This window comes from Ixodes scapularis, unplaced genomic scaffold (assembly GCF_016920785.2).
Source record: "Ixodes scapularis isolate PalLabHiFi unplaced genomic scaffold, ASM1692078v2 PGA_scaffold11__112_contigs__length_91849675, whole genome shotgun sequence".
NCBI lineage: Eukaryota > Metazoa > Arthropoda > Arachnida > Ixodida > Ixodidae > Ixodes > Ixodes scapularis.
In genome coordinates this window covers 42,868,854-42,884,187 of record NW_024609837.1, presented here as the reverse complement: position 1 = coordinate 42,884,187, position 15,334 = coordinate 42,868,854, and the positions used below count along the sequence as shown (strand labels likewise).

The window sequence follows — 15,334 nt, the reverse complement described above, 5'->3', positions numbered from 1 at the left end:
GCACGCGCAGCTAAAGCACGGCGGAAGGCAATCTGCACGTGCTGGGGACCGGGCATCGAGAAGAGACACCTTGCCATTCTTAAAGGGGTTATGACATGCCAAAAATAAAATATGAGATAACTATACTGCTAGAAACCATTTTATATTCTTATAATCCTGCTAAATTTGTAATGAAAATGGCGCGATAGTTTTGTGGATAAATCAATTTGTATGCGGGCCCCTCGGAGGGGCGGGTCCGAGCGGAGCTAGAGGCTTGCTACGTAGGCAGCCTCCAGCGCGGTGTCTCGTTGCACGCACTCACAGACTTGGCTCTCTTGGTGTCTCGAGCCTCAGCTTCCTCGTTTACCTTCCACGTTTCGAGCATGCGGTCCGTTACGATTACGTCTACGGCATCGCTCGCCTTGTCAAAGGGTTCGACATCGATCGCAGCAGCGATGAGAGTGATTGCTAAGAGCTGTTGGAAGCTGTGCATTTTGACTGCGAACCGCTGGCGACCAGCTCCAGTGACGACGAGTTACGGACGAACACGCCGTGGTCACTGTCGTCCGGGAATATTTCACAGGCGCATGCAGGGTGGAAGGTCAACGGGCAGGGGGCGAGAGCGAGAATAACGCTTGGGTTGCCGAGTTGCGTGAGCGGTTTTGATCGTACCGCGGCGAGGAGAGCTTGGGCGATCATGGGGGCGCCTAGAATGAAAGAGCGTTCATGGTCACGTGGTTTATGGACGCCATGGTGTGACTAACTTGGGCAGTGTTGCCTGGTCGGCAGATGAAAACGATAAAAATTTGTAAATTGAATATTGCAATTACCAGAGCTCCAAAAATCGCGTAACTTAGTGTATATACTAAGTAGCCAATGAGCATTCCATTTCAAGAATAATCCATATGGTTAATTTTCATGTCATAACCCCTTTAACCAGTCGGTGACTTTAAATGTGTTGTCACAAACGAACCAGCTGTATTTCTGTGCATCATTCAATCTGTACTTCTCTTGCTCTGCTGCATCATGCAAAACTGGTAAACATTTTTGTGCAAAGCGCTAGGTCGCGGTGTCTACACACTACTCGATTCGGGTTTCCCTACGGGGTCGTATGTTTTCTGGGAAAACGGAGGTCAAACCGAAACGAAGGGCAGGTGCGTTGGAACGTGACTTCGGAGACTTTGGAAATCGCACGGTTTGTTTTGCAGTCTACAAAAATGAAATAAATATCCGTTTTAATTGTTTTCGGTGTTTCGCCTCATAAAAACTGTTTGATTCTATTATTTTTATTATTGAAGATCTGCCTCAGATGGCTTGGTACTTCTCAATCACTTCAAGCTCTGTAGCTTCGTTCCAATGAACACACTAGATGAGGGTGGGAAAAGCTCTGGGCAGTTTTGATGGTTAGGGTTTAATATGAACGTTGATAATGTAGCACGATGTAAGCGTCGTGTTTATAGCACTGAGTTAGCCCTGTGGGGTATGTGTGGACAAGCACTCTCCTCTACATTAGAGTCCAGTTAATGTGTTGCAAAACTGGGGCATTTAGCGTTTGTCTGACGAAGCCGCCAATGCTTGCAGACGAGACGAGGTTGGCCAACGACAGCCCCCGTCCCACAACAGAGGTGGCACCACCTAGCAATCTGAGGCTCCTCAATCCCATTTCTACTGTCAACTCGGAGGAGAGCGTGGTGAGTTGGCAGAGAGTAAGATTTCAGGGACCTATGGAATTTCGACAAGAAAATTGCCTTATTTCTCGGCGTATATTCATTTCTTTTAGCAATTTTTCTGTCAGTATTGAAACTGGCTCCAGTTTACGCATGTATTGCAATCACAAGTCGCATATGCGGGCTTATCGATGCAGTTACACCGTGCTGATTGTACAAATATTATATAAGTGCAACTTATACAAAGGTTCTAAAAACTTTGTTGTGAAAACGGTCATTTATAGAGGGTGAGATTTATATGCCAGAAAATACGATACTTTGTCTATTGGGCCTTTTCCGGGGTTGCCTATGCGCTTGCATAGCGGTAGCAGACATGGCTGTCTGCTGTTTTTGGGGGCACTTACAGGACGGTATCGGCTGACAGAAAGAGCTTGGAGACGTCGAGATTCGCAGGTTTGAAGACGCTGCATCCTACTACCATTAGGGTGCTAGATTTGCCTCTGGAGAGTGGATATAATGACTTGTAAAGGGGTGTATTACTTGTCTACCGTAAAGTTCCAAAAGAACATCCACCCAAAATGAAGAGAAAAATGGTGAAAAACATGGAGTGGGCTATCTTTGGGAACGCCACAGCAAAACTTTATCAAAAACCGGCTATAAACCACGTGACGCGGTAACTGATACCGCAAATCGCGAACACCGGAAATTCGCGTTTTACGATGCGATAAACACGCGGAAATTTGCTACGAACTCCTGTGTCAGGACCTGCGGAAATCCGCCGAGAACTCGCATCTCACGGGAATGAATGCCGGAAATCGCGGACGCAGCAGATGCAAGTTTTATGGTGCTATAAACACGCGGGAACCCGCTACAAACTTGCTGTCACGGGAACCGATATTCTGCGCGCAGATAGCGGACAAAAAGGCGGGAACAATTGCCGCAGATCGCGAACGCAGCAGAATTGTATTTCACGATGCAATATACACGCGGGACCAACTCGCGTAGAATGGAGATCGCACACGCAGATTGCGGACAAAAACGCGGGAATCTTCTAAAAACTTTATTTTACGGGAACGGATACCCCAGATTGTGGACGCAGCAGATTCGCATCTCACAGTGCAACATACACGTGGGAACATCTCGCATGTTACGGGAGCCGATACCGATTGTGCAGATCGCGGACAAAAACGCGGGAACCCGCTATAAACTCGCTTGTCAGACGTGCCGGTACAGCAAATTGCGCAGTTGATGCGATTCCCGTCGGACATTGCGTGACATCCGACGGATATCGGGGAATGGGTGATGTTTCGGGATTTTTATGTTACAGATATTTAGCCAGAAAAAAGGGGTTGGGCGATCTCTTGGGGGCGGGCCTTCTCTCGGAACTTTACGGTAGTTATTTTTTTCCAGCTCACCTAACCCTCCCAGTTAACCCAGGTCCCTTTCTCTATCTGTCCTTTCTCAGGCGGGGAAACAAAAGCCGACGTGTCGTCTGGGCTGTCTGGTCTTCGCCATTTTCGTGATAGTCTGCATCGGGATCGGTGTCATGATGGCCGTCTGCTTCCTTGTCTTCTCATAGCCTCATGAGAGTGCCGAGGAGGAGGTGATGTGCGTTAGGTCCCTCTTCCTCGATTTTCGTCTTCTCCTGGTGTGATTTTTAAACTCTGCTCAAAAGATGAACTCGGTGTAATAGGTTCTAGTCAAGGTTCCTGTTTGCTCTGTGGGTGGATGCATTTTCATTTGTAATGTCCGCTTGGTTGAGCAAAATTCATTCAGATGCAAGGAGACGAGAACAGGTCATGCGTGAGAAGCGGCTGTCATTTTTATTTGTTATACTCCTATTTTTAGGGTCTTGGTGTCGACCCCTACTTTGGGCGCCAGTGATATGGGGTTTTCGCTGCCTGGTTCCCATGAGGCTATGTTGACTTTCTTTGAGCAGTCATATTTTAGGTCGCATTGAAGTCATGCGCTTAGCATGTTTTCGTCCTTGCATTTGTGTGGACTGATCCTCATAGTCATTGTGACAGGAAAAGGTCTTTACAACCCTTGTTTTACTACATTCATTTTATTGTGATATCTATTTTTGTGTCATTATTTATTTTCATTGTGATGTCGTGACGCAGCGGAAAAGGCAGCTCTGAATAAGAACTGGCATAATGTTTACGAGGAGCAATCATTTAATTATGTTTCTTTTTTTTTAATGGAGGTATGGGTTTAGTAGTGATACTTCATCATTTACATTGTTGCTTTGGCAAGATATCTCTTTGCATCGATTTGAAGTATATCATGCGATCACAGGGAAAATGCTCGGGGTTTCTTTTGGATCTTGTCCGATTTTGATTTGGTTATGAGGTTTGTGGTGAAGTCCTTCCGAAATGCTGCTTGGTCCTTAGGGAGAGACATAGCTGCACCTAGTGGTAGCTCAAAGACGCAGGCCACGTTCGTTCCAGCCCACGAGAACGTTCGCTCACTTTACCATTCCATTATACTTTGAACAACTTTCACTATGTGATCAATTTGAAGAGATGTGTTCAGACGGTTTCCTCTTTTTTGCAGCGGGACGCAGAAAGACTCGCCCTATTTTTTATCTCGACGTAGTGTTGTTTTTCGGTGCTCTCCGCGAGGGAGATTGTGTAGTTGTGTTTCTTGTGATAACCTGCGGCCGCAAAGTATTTTTAATTGTGTTCTTCGCGCAGTTTGTGCTCGTCGTGACGGGTTTGTCGAGGCATTGACTAGTCTCAGTGTGTTTTAGGGCGTAGCTGTGTTGACCCGTTTTCCCGAGGAGCATCTTCCGCGACTGCCTCAGCGGGGTAAATCTTCACGGCACAAATTAGGCAATGCCAGGTGTCGTAGGCCCAACAGAGACTGTTTTCAACTTGTGACGACATCCATACGAGTGGGAAACCAATAGGTGTTTTTTTGTTTTTTACCTTTTTTCGTCGCAAGTTTTTTGGCCACTTTGTAGACGGAGTGTCAACATAGCAAAGCAAAGTTGTGGGTTGATAGAGGCACAAGATGCTTCCACACTACGCATAAAGGCCTAGTAAAGACTTCTTTCTCTTTTATAAATTGACTTCGCAGTGGCAAGGTTCGGCAACGCTAAAGGCTGGTTTGCACATCTGTGTTTGACTGTGCTCGAGTGCATTGCATTCTTTCGTAACCGCTCGACACGATGGCGCCCTGACGCTGTCTATTAATTAGGTAGCCATGGAAAACGTCTAACCTGCGCGTATATTATTATAATCGAGTTACACGCAGATCAAAAAGTTTTCAGGGCTGTGTGATAGGTGGCGCAGCGCTCCGGTTTTGTTTTCTACCATAATATCTGTGGAAATGCCCCACCCCCAAAAGATAACCCATCCCTATTTTTGGCATGATTTGCTATCTTTTCAATAAGACTGAAAGATAGCCCACTTCTAGTAATTGCAGGGCCCTGGCCAATGGTAACCTCGGTAGATATGGTGTAACTTAGTCACGGCGGGAGATGAGCGAACATTGCCAACTAGGAAGTGTGGTTGTCTTCAGTTCATCGCCCCTCGCCGCTACCTCAAGTTTCGCAGGTCGCAAAATCTAAAACTAGCATTTTTTAACTTTTTTTTTTGACCGCACACTGAAAGTTAGCTCACTCCTTATTTTCGCTAGATTTGCTTTCAATTTTATGTGGGCCATTTCTCGGGATCTTGCGGTAGTCTTAAGTGGCTGGAAGGTGTTTGAGCACAGTCAAACGTAAAAGTGTGAACCATCCCTAAGCTGCAAAATCGCTGTCTGGCTATCTCCTTGGGTCAACGTTTGTTCCTGCGCCACTTTCTTTTTTACCTATACTTCGGTTCGCCTTCAAAGTGCGGAAAGGGGTTTGTTGCAGCTTTGTGATTCCTTTTGCTCTACCTCTTTTCACGAGAGCTTGCTTTCGACGCCGTCTTGTTTGCGACTGAGTATCGTTTTCCCCGGTCCGTGTACATAGGGGCGAGTGTACAGTAGACTTTGCTAGTGTTAACTTGCATATAGGAGACAGTCTTCCCTTACAGCTAGAACCTGTACTACACTTCCACGGAGCACTTCTCGTTTCAGGGGCAGGACTAACGTTTCAAAGTACTAGTACTAGTGCACCTCCTTTCGTGATCGCAGGGAGACATTAATTTTATTGAGGTGATATCGTTTGTTCTGGCGTAGGAAGGTTGTGCTGACAACGGAAGGCTGATAAACTGCACCCCATTCATATTTCGTGATTTAGGCACCTTTGAGGCTGAAAAGTTTGAAGACCAATCCTCTTGTAAGAAACCAGCACTGGTATTAGTAGTGCTAACTTGGGTGGTGTTACCAGAAAAATTTGCTGTAACTGGTTTTGAAAGTAGGTTCTAAAAAGGCTTCTATGATGCCATGTGCTCGTCTGCTGGTAAAGGCTCCTGGACATTTCATTGAACACCGTTTCATCTAACGCGTTTCATTAAGTTATGGCTGTTTAAAAAAAGAAAAAAAGCCTGATTATTGTTTTAAGTTCTAGTGTTGTTTGTATGGCACATTAGCTCATACCTATCAAATTTTGAATATAGTCAGTGAAGGTGGCCTTCTAAATCTTCTCCAGACTCGAAGGTTATTTTTGTTGGCTTTGGCCTGGACTGCCAGAACTAAATGCAGCAAAGGGTACCTTTGGCCTCAGATACACTTAGTAGGGGCACACTATGCTAACTCAGTTCTTTGATTACATTTTTTGGTATTATACTTCTCTAATATAAATAAGCAAGCTTTGTAATCAGCAGGTATTGAAAATGTCACATGTGACCATTGTTATGTAGATAAAGCTGGTTTGTGGCTATTACAGCTGCTAAGTGTCTGTTTTCTAGAAAATTGTAATGTAATTAACTTTTTTAGTTTGAGATTCAGGTATTCAAAACAGGGATACAATATTTCGGTTGTGTTGGGTTTTCTCTTTCGAGTAAGCCACTTAACTCGAGTGATGGCCATGTAACAATGATGAGCAATTGCCCCCAGAAAACCTTGCACAGCCTTTTTTTGTCAGTTTTCATGCAGAAGGCAGATATTACAGTGGGCAATGTGTCAGTAGCATTTTAGAGGCATTAGATAAAGTAATGTTAAATAAAACAATGTTTGAAAAATGGTATTGCATGAAACGTCGTTTGATGAGAGCGTTGATGAAACGGCATTCAGTGAAACTGCTCTGACCAAATGGTGTTTGACGAAATGTTTGGTCTCTGCTGGGAACACGGATAGCATCATGTTTTGTTCCACAAAAGGCTTTGTTCTACAAAAGGCTTTGCTCTACAAAAGGCTTTGTAGCAATGCCAGAAAAATAAGGCACTGCAGTCTTACCTGTGGTCCAAGTGGGCTGCAGAGAACGAAAATGGCGGCCATCTAATCTGAAAAGTGCAACCCTCCTATGCTGTTATCCAATGCCCGCCGTTGCTCAACACCGGAGGGCGTTAGGTCGCAATCTGTGATATCATTTCGAGCGTTCTTTCCACTTTGAGTCCGGTTTGAACTTGAATGCGCTCAATATTTGTTTGTTCATCTGTTGCATGGCCCGTCTCATTGTTGTCTGGAATGCTTCTGGCATGGGCATATCGATCGAATGGTGGAGATGGAAGCTCCCACGTCACATAGTAGTTCTCAGCATCTGCGCACATGCACTAAGGACACGAATTGCACAACATTATGCGAATTTGCCCCAGATGTGAAAGTAACTGAGCTGGCTCACACAGAAGTGTAGCGATTCTGTCGCCCGTTTCTTGGGCGTTTGGTAGATCTTATTGAGGGGACTATTGCAAAGCATCTATAATGGTTGTAGGTGGTAGTTCAAAGGTGTCACTAGTCTCTTACAGTACCTATTCTCAATATCGAGGCAGTTAAAGTTTGTACAGGTTGATCTGCATGAATAAGGTTAGTACTCGCACAAACTTGTTTGACAAGGAGAGTGGTGTCGATGGCACAGCTTTTTCGTACCACGAGGCTTGAAGAGCTCAGACGTCCTGGAATTTGTGAAGTCGGGGAATTCTAACTTTGGACCTTCGAATCTTTTTAACTGACTGATTCAACGAATTTCGAACTTGGGAAGCCCAAAAGTTCAACAAACTTTGAACCTTGTTTAAGGTTTAAAGACATTTCAAATGCTTTGTTGGCTCTTAGTGTCATGCAATCTAAGGAGTGTGCATCAGTTTACCAATTGAACTCTAAACGTTTTTGTTTAACACATGGAAAATAACGTATTGAACAGTACAGTTGCTTTGTGTGCTGAGCTTCATCGAGCATTAGATCTGACTTTCATCTTGTTGTAGTCTGGGTTTGAACGAGCCGTGAAACGATTTTCGGACTGCGTTGCAATACCATTTTTGCTTACCTGCACTGGTTTTTATTTTACAAACGAAACGCATTGTTATGGCATCTAGTGCGAACTGTATGACTTGCAGTAGCAATGTCTTTTAATAGCATGCATCATTTGGGATCACTAATGGTTCCGTACGGTAGTGTTCGTTTCACGAGTTGAGGTTGACTTTGCATGGAGGATTCATGTTAAATTTTTGCTGACAGACGGGAAATGTATAGTATCTTCTTTTTTATACTGGTGGCTGGATCTCACGGGGTTCGACTAACAACCCCACATCGACTTGTAGAGCAGTTACTGTAGTTTCGGTAGGTATTGTGAACTGTCCCCATTATGCATGCTGGCGATAAGCTCCTTCGAGGTTGAAGTTTTTGCATCTTGAATGTCTCGCCATTACGGCATGCTTTTTGCGTGAATGCGTCGCGCTACTTTTTCTCTCTTTCTCAAAGTGAGTCTGTAATAGCATGCTGTCACAAAAGTTGTTGTCCGTGTTTTTCGAAGAAAATGAAATCTAGGAAGTCTGTGCCTTAAGATTTTAATCGTTTCGAGTGACGGAAAAAATTTTGTTCAGCGTACCTGCGGGCATTTAGTGTGCCGGTGCTGATGCCCGTCAAAACTGGCAGTTCCAGGCTGCCAAATCTTGTGAATGATCTGATCGTTGGCTCTTTTCTCTTTTGTTATTGTTGCTTTTCAAAGAGAGAACTTGATTTGTCAAAAATCGCACATTGCTTACGTAAAACGTTTCGCCAAAGCTCCTAGAGACTTCCAGTGCAGAAAATTGCAAGAATAAGGCAGAAAAATTGCCTTTTGATGTCACAGTATCTGGCATCCTGTTTTAGAAAATGGTTATGATATCAAAAATCTTCCTCTATGGCTGAATGGTACTTCTGATGCTGCTTTGCCCAGCAGTCTGTAAGCATTTGCATGGTGATCGCACAGTCAAAATCTGAAGATGTGTTGTGACATCATAACTGTTATTGCTGTGTTAGCAGGCAATTTTTGTGCCTTATTAATAAAATCCTGTGGTCATATTTTCTGGACGCTACTGCGAAATGGTTCAGAATCAGATTATTCAATTATAAAAAAAAGAAAGTTTTTTGCGTACATTTTCAGATCAATCTCGGAGTGTAAAAGAAAGAACACAAAACCTTCCTTAGGTGTTGGTAGGCGTTCTCATACATGTCTGTTTTATTAAGGGCACTTTTTACATGGTCGAGCAATGAGGCAAGAGAATGAAGCATATTTATTTATTACAGAGAAAGTTCCAAAGCCCTTTAGTATAGTTTTTGTAAACTTGTTTTCGTTTAGATTATACTCAAGGAAAAGTTGATTGTTGTGTATCTTTGTGATCTCAAGCAACCTAATAACAGTGGGACGTTTCACTTTTGCAAATGGGGAAAGCAGGCTTATGTGCATAACTTACAAATGGGAATTCGCTTAACAAGTGGATCGAGGGCCGTGTTGGTACAGATTATATATTACTTGGCTTTTGGAGGTTCCTAAGTAAGGTAATGTAATGAAACTTGTTAGTCCAGATTTGGAGCCAGATTTGTAATTGGCAGAAAGTTTCAACAGCAAAGGCTAGGGAACATCAGCCTACAGTATATGTAGTAAGAAATTTCAGTGAATAGTGTAAAGCTATGAATAGTACAACATATAAGGAATGTTATAGTTGTGTCACTAGTTAGAATTTAAAGAGGATCATAAAGACTTCCGAAACCACGGTTCTATGTGAAAGTCTGTGGAAGGTATACAAGTTTTTCCCTCAAAAACTGCAAGTAAAGAAGTTGGCATCCTTACATGGTGGTTGTCACTAATTTCTTCCTTTTTGTGGCGGATTGAGATATTCGTATGTAGGTACATTTAAGACCAGTTATTTCTTGTTTTTGCACATTTCAAAATGCAAGAAACATGACTTTCTTTCTCTGACATTTGAATCTTGTAAAAGCGTAGCTACTTCGTGCGGTGTATGAGCTATGCATCAAACTTACTTTTTGCTTGAGATGAAGTGTGTTGAGGCAGAAGCCTGTGTCGATGTGAAAAGGTCCTGATTGTGATACATAGTGTAAAACGAGTTTCCACGCCCCACTGTTGTTAGGCATCCGGCAGCTCTGATAAAGAGTTTGAATGGTCACATTGCTCATGTTTTGAGAGAACCTGCACTTGTTTGTCGATTCGTCGAAACACTCTTTTATCAGACTTTTACGGTCAGGCCTCTCAGTGGAGTCGCGATGACCTCTCAGACGTTTATTACTGTTAAAGCTTTGCATTTCAAAGGGAAACCAGACTGTACTTTTCCTTCTGGAGATTATATGGGCACACTGGCTTGCCCGGTGGTCTTGGGTAGTCTTGGACTTGTGCGGTCACTCTGTTCATACGCGGGTTTTCGGTATTCAAGTATGTCTCGACGTGCCTTCTCTTCTCTTGACTGCTGTGGTTGGGTGACACTCTTATGTCGCATGCAAAAAGTTCTGCGGGAAGTTTGTGTGTCCCCACGGGCTTTCCGTCAAAGTTTGTTTTCGCTTCTGGAGTGTTGCTCGGGGATATTCCGTCACCTGATTACAGTGTTCATGCAGTTGACAGACTATTCTTCTCTAGTGTGTCTTTGTTTTCTTTCTGTTGAATGGTAATTCTCAAAGGCTTACCTTGCTCCAATGATCACGAGCAAATTTTTTGGACCTGTAATTCGGGACTTCGGGTTACTTTTGATGCAGATTATGCCTCGATGGCTTCCCAATACAGGAATTCTTATTACCTCGTTTTACGTACGACAGTCTGGCACGCTTCAGTTGAGAAGCATCGACATAAGGTTGCATTCACTCTGTTGATCTGTGGGCGAGGGCCCAAACGTTTTCCGCCCTCAGAGGGGTGTTTTACCCGAAAGGCTTGAATGCTTAAAAGTATTGTTTGAATTGCTTGATTTGAAGTGCCATCTGTGACACTTACTATGGGTGTCTGTCAAACTGTTGTAATCCTCTCATAAAACATGTAGTATTTGTCAGCCTTCGTACAGACAATGTTCTTCAAAAGCAGAATGATGCAAATAGAAATTTCATCGATTTGTTGTTACTGGACATATTTTTTATTCTGGTTTTAAATCCATTCTTTGACCCAAGCCTTTATAAAGAACCCCAACAAATATATTTCTCTTTAAACTCGCCAAAGCACATGTCCAGTAGGGAGAAAACCTTGGCTAAGTTTTTAGATCCGTTGCACCTTAGTCACTCCAAGAGGGGCAACTAAAGTCTAACAGAAAAAGATTCAAAGAGCTAAGCCCATTCTTTGCACCTTTTTTTGCCGGGCTGTTGGAGTTCCTGTTTGCCATCTCTTCGCATCATTTTAATTACGTGGGTCTTCAAACTCGAAAGATGATGGCATGTTTGACTCTGCGCGGCCCGTATGCTGCAAACCTTCAATGAGAAGCAAGACGGAACTAGCATGCACGCTTATGTCGCTTTTTTACGACACACGGTTAAAACATTCACACCTTTTAATTGTAAATCCTTGTCCGGAAGCCAGTACTATTCCCAGTGTTTAATTTTAATAAATAAAACATGTTCACTTTTCACGGTGAAATAAAAAGGGTGATTTGGTTGTAGTTTACGTGAGGTCGAGCCACAATATCGGGGGGGTCGTAAGAGTATGCACAGAAAAGCTAGACATCAATTTTTGAGTCAACAATTTGATTGATTAGCGCTGATCGGCCTAACTGTTGGCCCAGGTGCCGACGTCGTAACCTTTCCATGTGCAGTTTTACAACCCCCTTAAGTGAGTGTGCATCCGCCATAATTTAGTAATACTGCATGTCTTGGGTACCATATCTTGAAGGTTTGCAGCCTTGGATCTTCCTGGCACTTTTGAAAGAGAGCAGTAAAAACTAATATTGTTGACATGACTGATTAGATCCCTCTTTTTTACTTCGCAAACACTCTTTAATAAATGACTGTTGGTAAAGGTGCACTGAATGTGATTCTGACTCCCTTTGAATTGAACAGAAACTTGATGTGCAGAGTTTGAAAGAAGCTAGCTGGTAGAAACTGTTGATCTGCATACCCTTTTTTATGTAGAAAATGCAATCCCAAAATAGACACGGTCTCTTTCTTGATAGGCATGGACTGACACAAACAAAGAGCAAAAAACTGTTGAGCGAGGTGCGAGAAGGAAGTATTTTTTTTTTTTTTTGCACGCATTTTCAAAGCAGAGGTTAAGCAAGTCCACCTAAGATATTAATTTTGGATTGCATGCCTTCTCTGTAGGCAGTTGATATGCACACAGAAATTTTTTTTGTAGATTGGGCCGTTTCATTTCCCTGTCTCATGGGCATTTTAGATGGCTTTTATAGTGGATGCCTGTGGAGAACCACCAAGCCAGCGCATGCTGAGTGGCATTCGCCGAGTCAGGCACGGCGAGCTGATTTGCTGCTTGCCCAAAATCCTTCCACATAAATGTCATTTAAAATGCCTGTGAAACCATTTAAATTTCATCCCACGAGCTGAGTGCGGCGCTATCAGGCGAAACACACCTACAGTGAAGTGTAGACTGAGGTTTTTGCTGTTTCTACAAAACTGAATCTGTTTAATGCACCTTTACCTTATAAATCCGAAAAGAAGTACCCTTAGGGGTTCCTCTCATCTGCAACATCTGTAAAACGAAGGGACCAAGAAGTCTGCATGCTCACGATCGTACTAGCAACCTGTAACCCTTAGGGCAGCCAGTCTGTCTGTGTACTCGAACGTTGCAATTGGTCACCTTGGCGGCAGGGATGTTGTGCAAAGTTTGGCCCGCGGAACACAGGGAATGACCGATTGAAGAAAGCACTCCTGTACGACTTCCCCGGGGAACCTCAGCTAACACTGTACCATAACCACATGTCTATTTAGAAGAGACGGGACGCACAATTTCGTCAGAAGCAAGTGTAAGGTATATCTTAAGTTGTTTTGTTGTTTAACATTTGTTTTTATGGTTGCGGATAAATAAAGAAGATTCACTCTCGAAATTCTCTGCATGCTCCTTTCATAGTTGCTTTGGTGCGGAGCAGCTCTAGTCCCTCGCACTAGGGTGCCCAGTGTTCTGAAATGGCTACTCTGTTACACCAAGCGATTACAGGTAAAAGTGCCAACACTGACACAAAGAGGCACTGTACCGCCAGATGAAGCTAAGGGCTCGAAATGGAGGGCACTCTTTCTCGTGCTGTTGGTCCCACATCGTTCTGTCAGACCACCTCCTTTTTTGTTCGGACCATAACCTCAATGTAAGGCGCCCAAAGGCAAAAACCTTTACTTTTTTTTTTTTTTATTTTGATAGGAACTGTCTTCCTTAGAACATTGTAGGTACCCTTGACTCAACAAAATTGAGATACTATGACATGATATTGCATTGGAGTTATTTTTGTTTGTGTATACTTACCCTCTTGATTTTTTTTTTTTTTTTTTACGTGCGTACTTGCTTTTGTGACGTACCTTTTCTTTGCTGTTGGCTTGATGCGAAGACTGCCTGTACACCTCGAAGAAATACTGAACTGGGATTTGGAGCACGCAAAAGGCTGGAGCGATAGGCGGGACGCTGCAAAATCCAAAAAAACATCACTCGTACAGCGATATATCTAACGGATGACCGTATTTTCGGAATAAAAGTACACGATTGAACACGGCAGATGAGGCCGACGAGACATGTGACGTCACAATTCTCATTCCCTCTCCTCTTTACTTCGTCCCCTCGAGCAGGTGAACCGAAGCGAGCAAGAGAGAAGCAAGGCCGTTTCCCCTCATTCTCAACTAATCCAGGAGAATTGTGACATCACATTCCTCGCTTGATCGCGCCCTTCTTTTCCTGAAATATGGCCGTTCGTTTGAGATATCGATGTATGAGTGATGTGTGGAGTTTGTAGCGTCCCATTCAATGCTTCTGCGGCCTTATTTTGCGAAATCCAAATTTTGGCTCAGCATCCTTTAAGGCACCCACCTTGGACACTTTCGAATTGTTTTCTAATGTAGACCCCTCAGATTTGGATGCGTTCCAAAGTAGGGCAGCATGGACACAGCAAACCCAATTAGGTGATCTACTGCGCCAAAGTGCTTACCCTGCTACATCCTGCCAAATTTCACCGAATTGTTTGTGGTCTGTTTGAGCGGGTTAGTTGTGCTCGGTGACAACTTTTTTTTGGCATTTCCGGGGAGAGGAGGAGAGCCCGCGCACAGCTTTATTCGGCGCTCAAAAAAGGAGAGGGAACGCGTGCCTGTACTTTCCCCTGCATTGCCAAGAAAAGTTGTTGCGGAGTATAGCTCCGTAGAGTGCGCTTCTCACCGTGCACCGGTGCCCTGCGGAGAAGCGGCACCCGTGGACTGGAACTTTGATCCTGCGTACCTCGTTTCGCCTCAATGCGAGCTCCGTTCAGTGCGCTTCTCAGCGCCCACTGGTACACTATAGAGAAGCGACACATGAAGTCTGGAGTTCCGATCCTGGGTATCCCGCTTCGTCGCAGTGCAATCGCAAGCTTAGGGGAAAAAAGCATCCCTCCAGAGCGGGATGGTGCACATGCTCACGTCTGGCATTCAAAAAGAAAGAACTTGGTGAATGCTGATGTGAAAACTCCGTGGTTAGGTGTTGCTGGGCAGCACTATAGGAATATTGTTTAATGTCAAGTCTTGCTTAGTTATGCACCTCTATCTGTTCAAAGGCACAATGAAAAAAGTTGAATTAAAACTGATTGAGGTTTAGCAGTGAGCTAACCTTAATGAGTTCATTTAAATTTTTCTAAAAAGGTATTATTCTCGCCTAAATGATAATTTCATGTCATAAAAATCTACATTAAGAAAAAAATTGTTAAACAAAAAATGACAAGTTATTTTTTTTGACTGAATCAAAATTGCACGAATTGTAACCTTCAAAACTTTAAGAAGGTATCACATTTTCTGCTCTAAAGTATTCTATTCTAAGTTTTTTAGTAGAATACTCTGGTTTACCTTTACTTTTGACTCCAAGTTTGTGGACTGGATTCTAACGTCATCTTCCTCAATCGAGCGCTGGGCACAAATCGGACACTAGCACTGCGTCTGCTTTCGGCTGGGGCTTCTCTTCAATCGATGCTTCACTGTGGTTGAACACGAGCCCCAGCTGCACGCTGACGCAGCGTTTGGCTACGTCGACAGTTTTATGTCAAAAAACACAAATAATTGATGTTGTCCCCACGGGTTAGTTCTAAACTTATCCTAGAGGGGTGCAGTGGTAGGATGTCCTCCGCCACCTTTTTTGGCTAGGTGGCGATAGACGCCACCCGATCGAAAGGGGCTCAGTCGTATTCATCCATCCATCCATGCATCCATCATTATCACTACATATTCTGCGTAAAAAC

The 15,334-nt window shown here is 43.7% G+C and overlaps 1 protein-coding gene across 1 annotated transcript in view; it reads left to right on the top strand.

Moving 5' to 3' along the window:
- Positions 1-12,979, top strand: part of LOC8032417 — a 33,989-nt gene extending 21,010 nt beyond the window's left edge. Inside the window, exons 7-8 of the mRNA XM_002409866.4 lie at positions 1,561-1,670; positions 3,112-12,979. Of these exons, the coding sequence (XP_002409910.1) occupies positions 1,561-1,670; positions 3,112-3,225 (224 nt within the window). The 3' untranslated portion in view covers positions 3,226-12,979. The remainder of the gene's footprint in view (positions 1-1,560; positions 1,671-3,111) is intronic.
- The last annotated feature ends 2,355 nt before the right edge of the window (positions 12,980-15,334 follow it).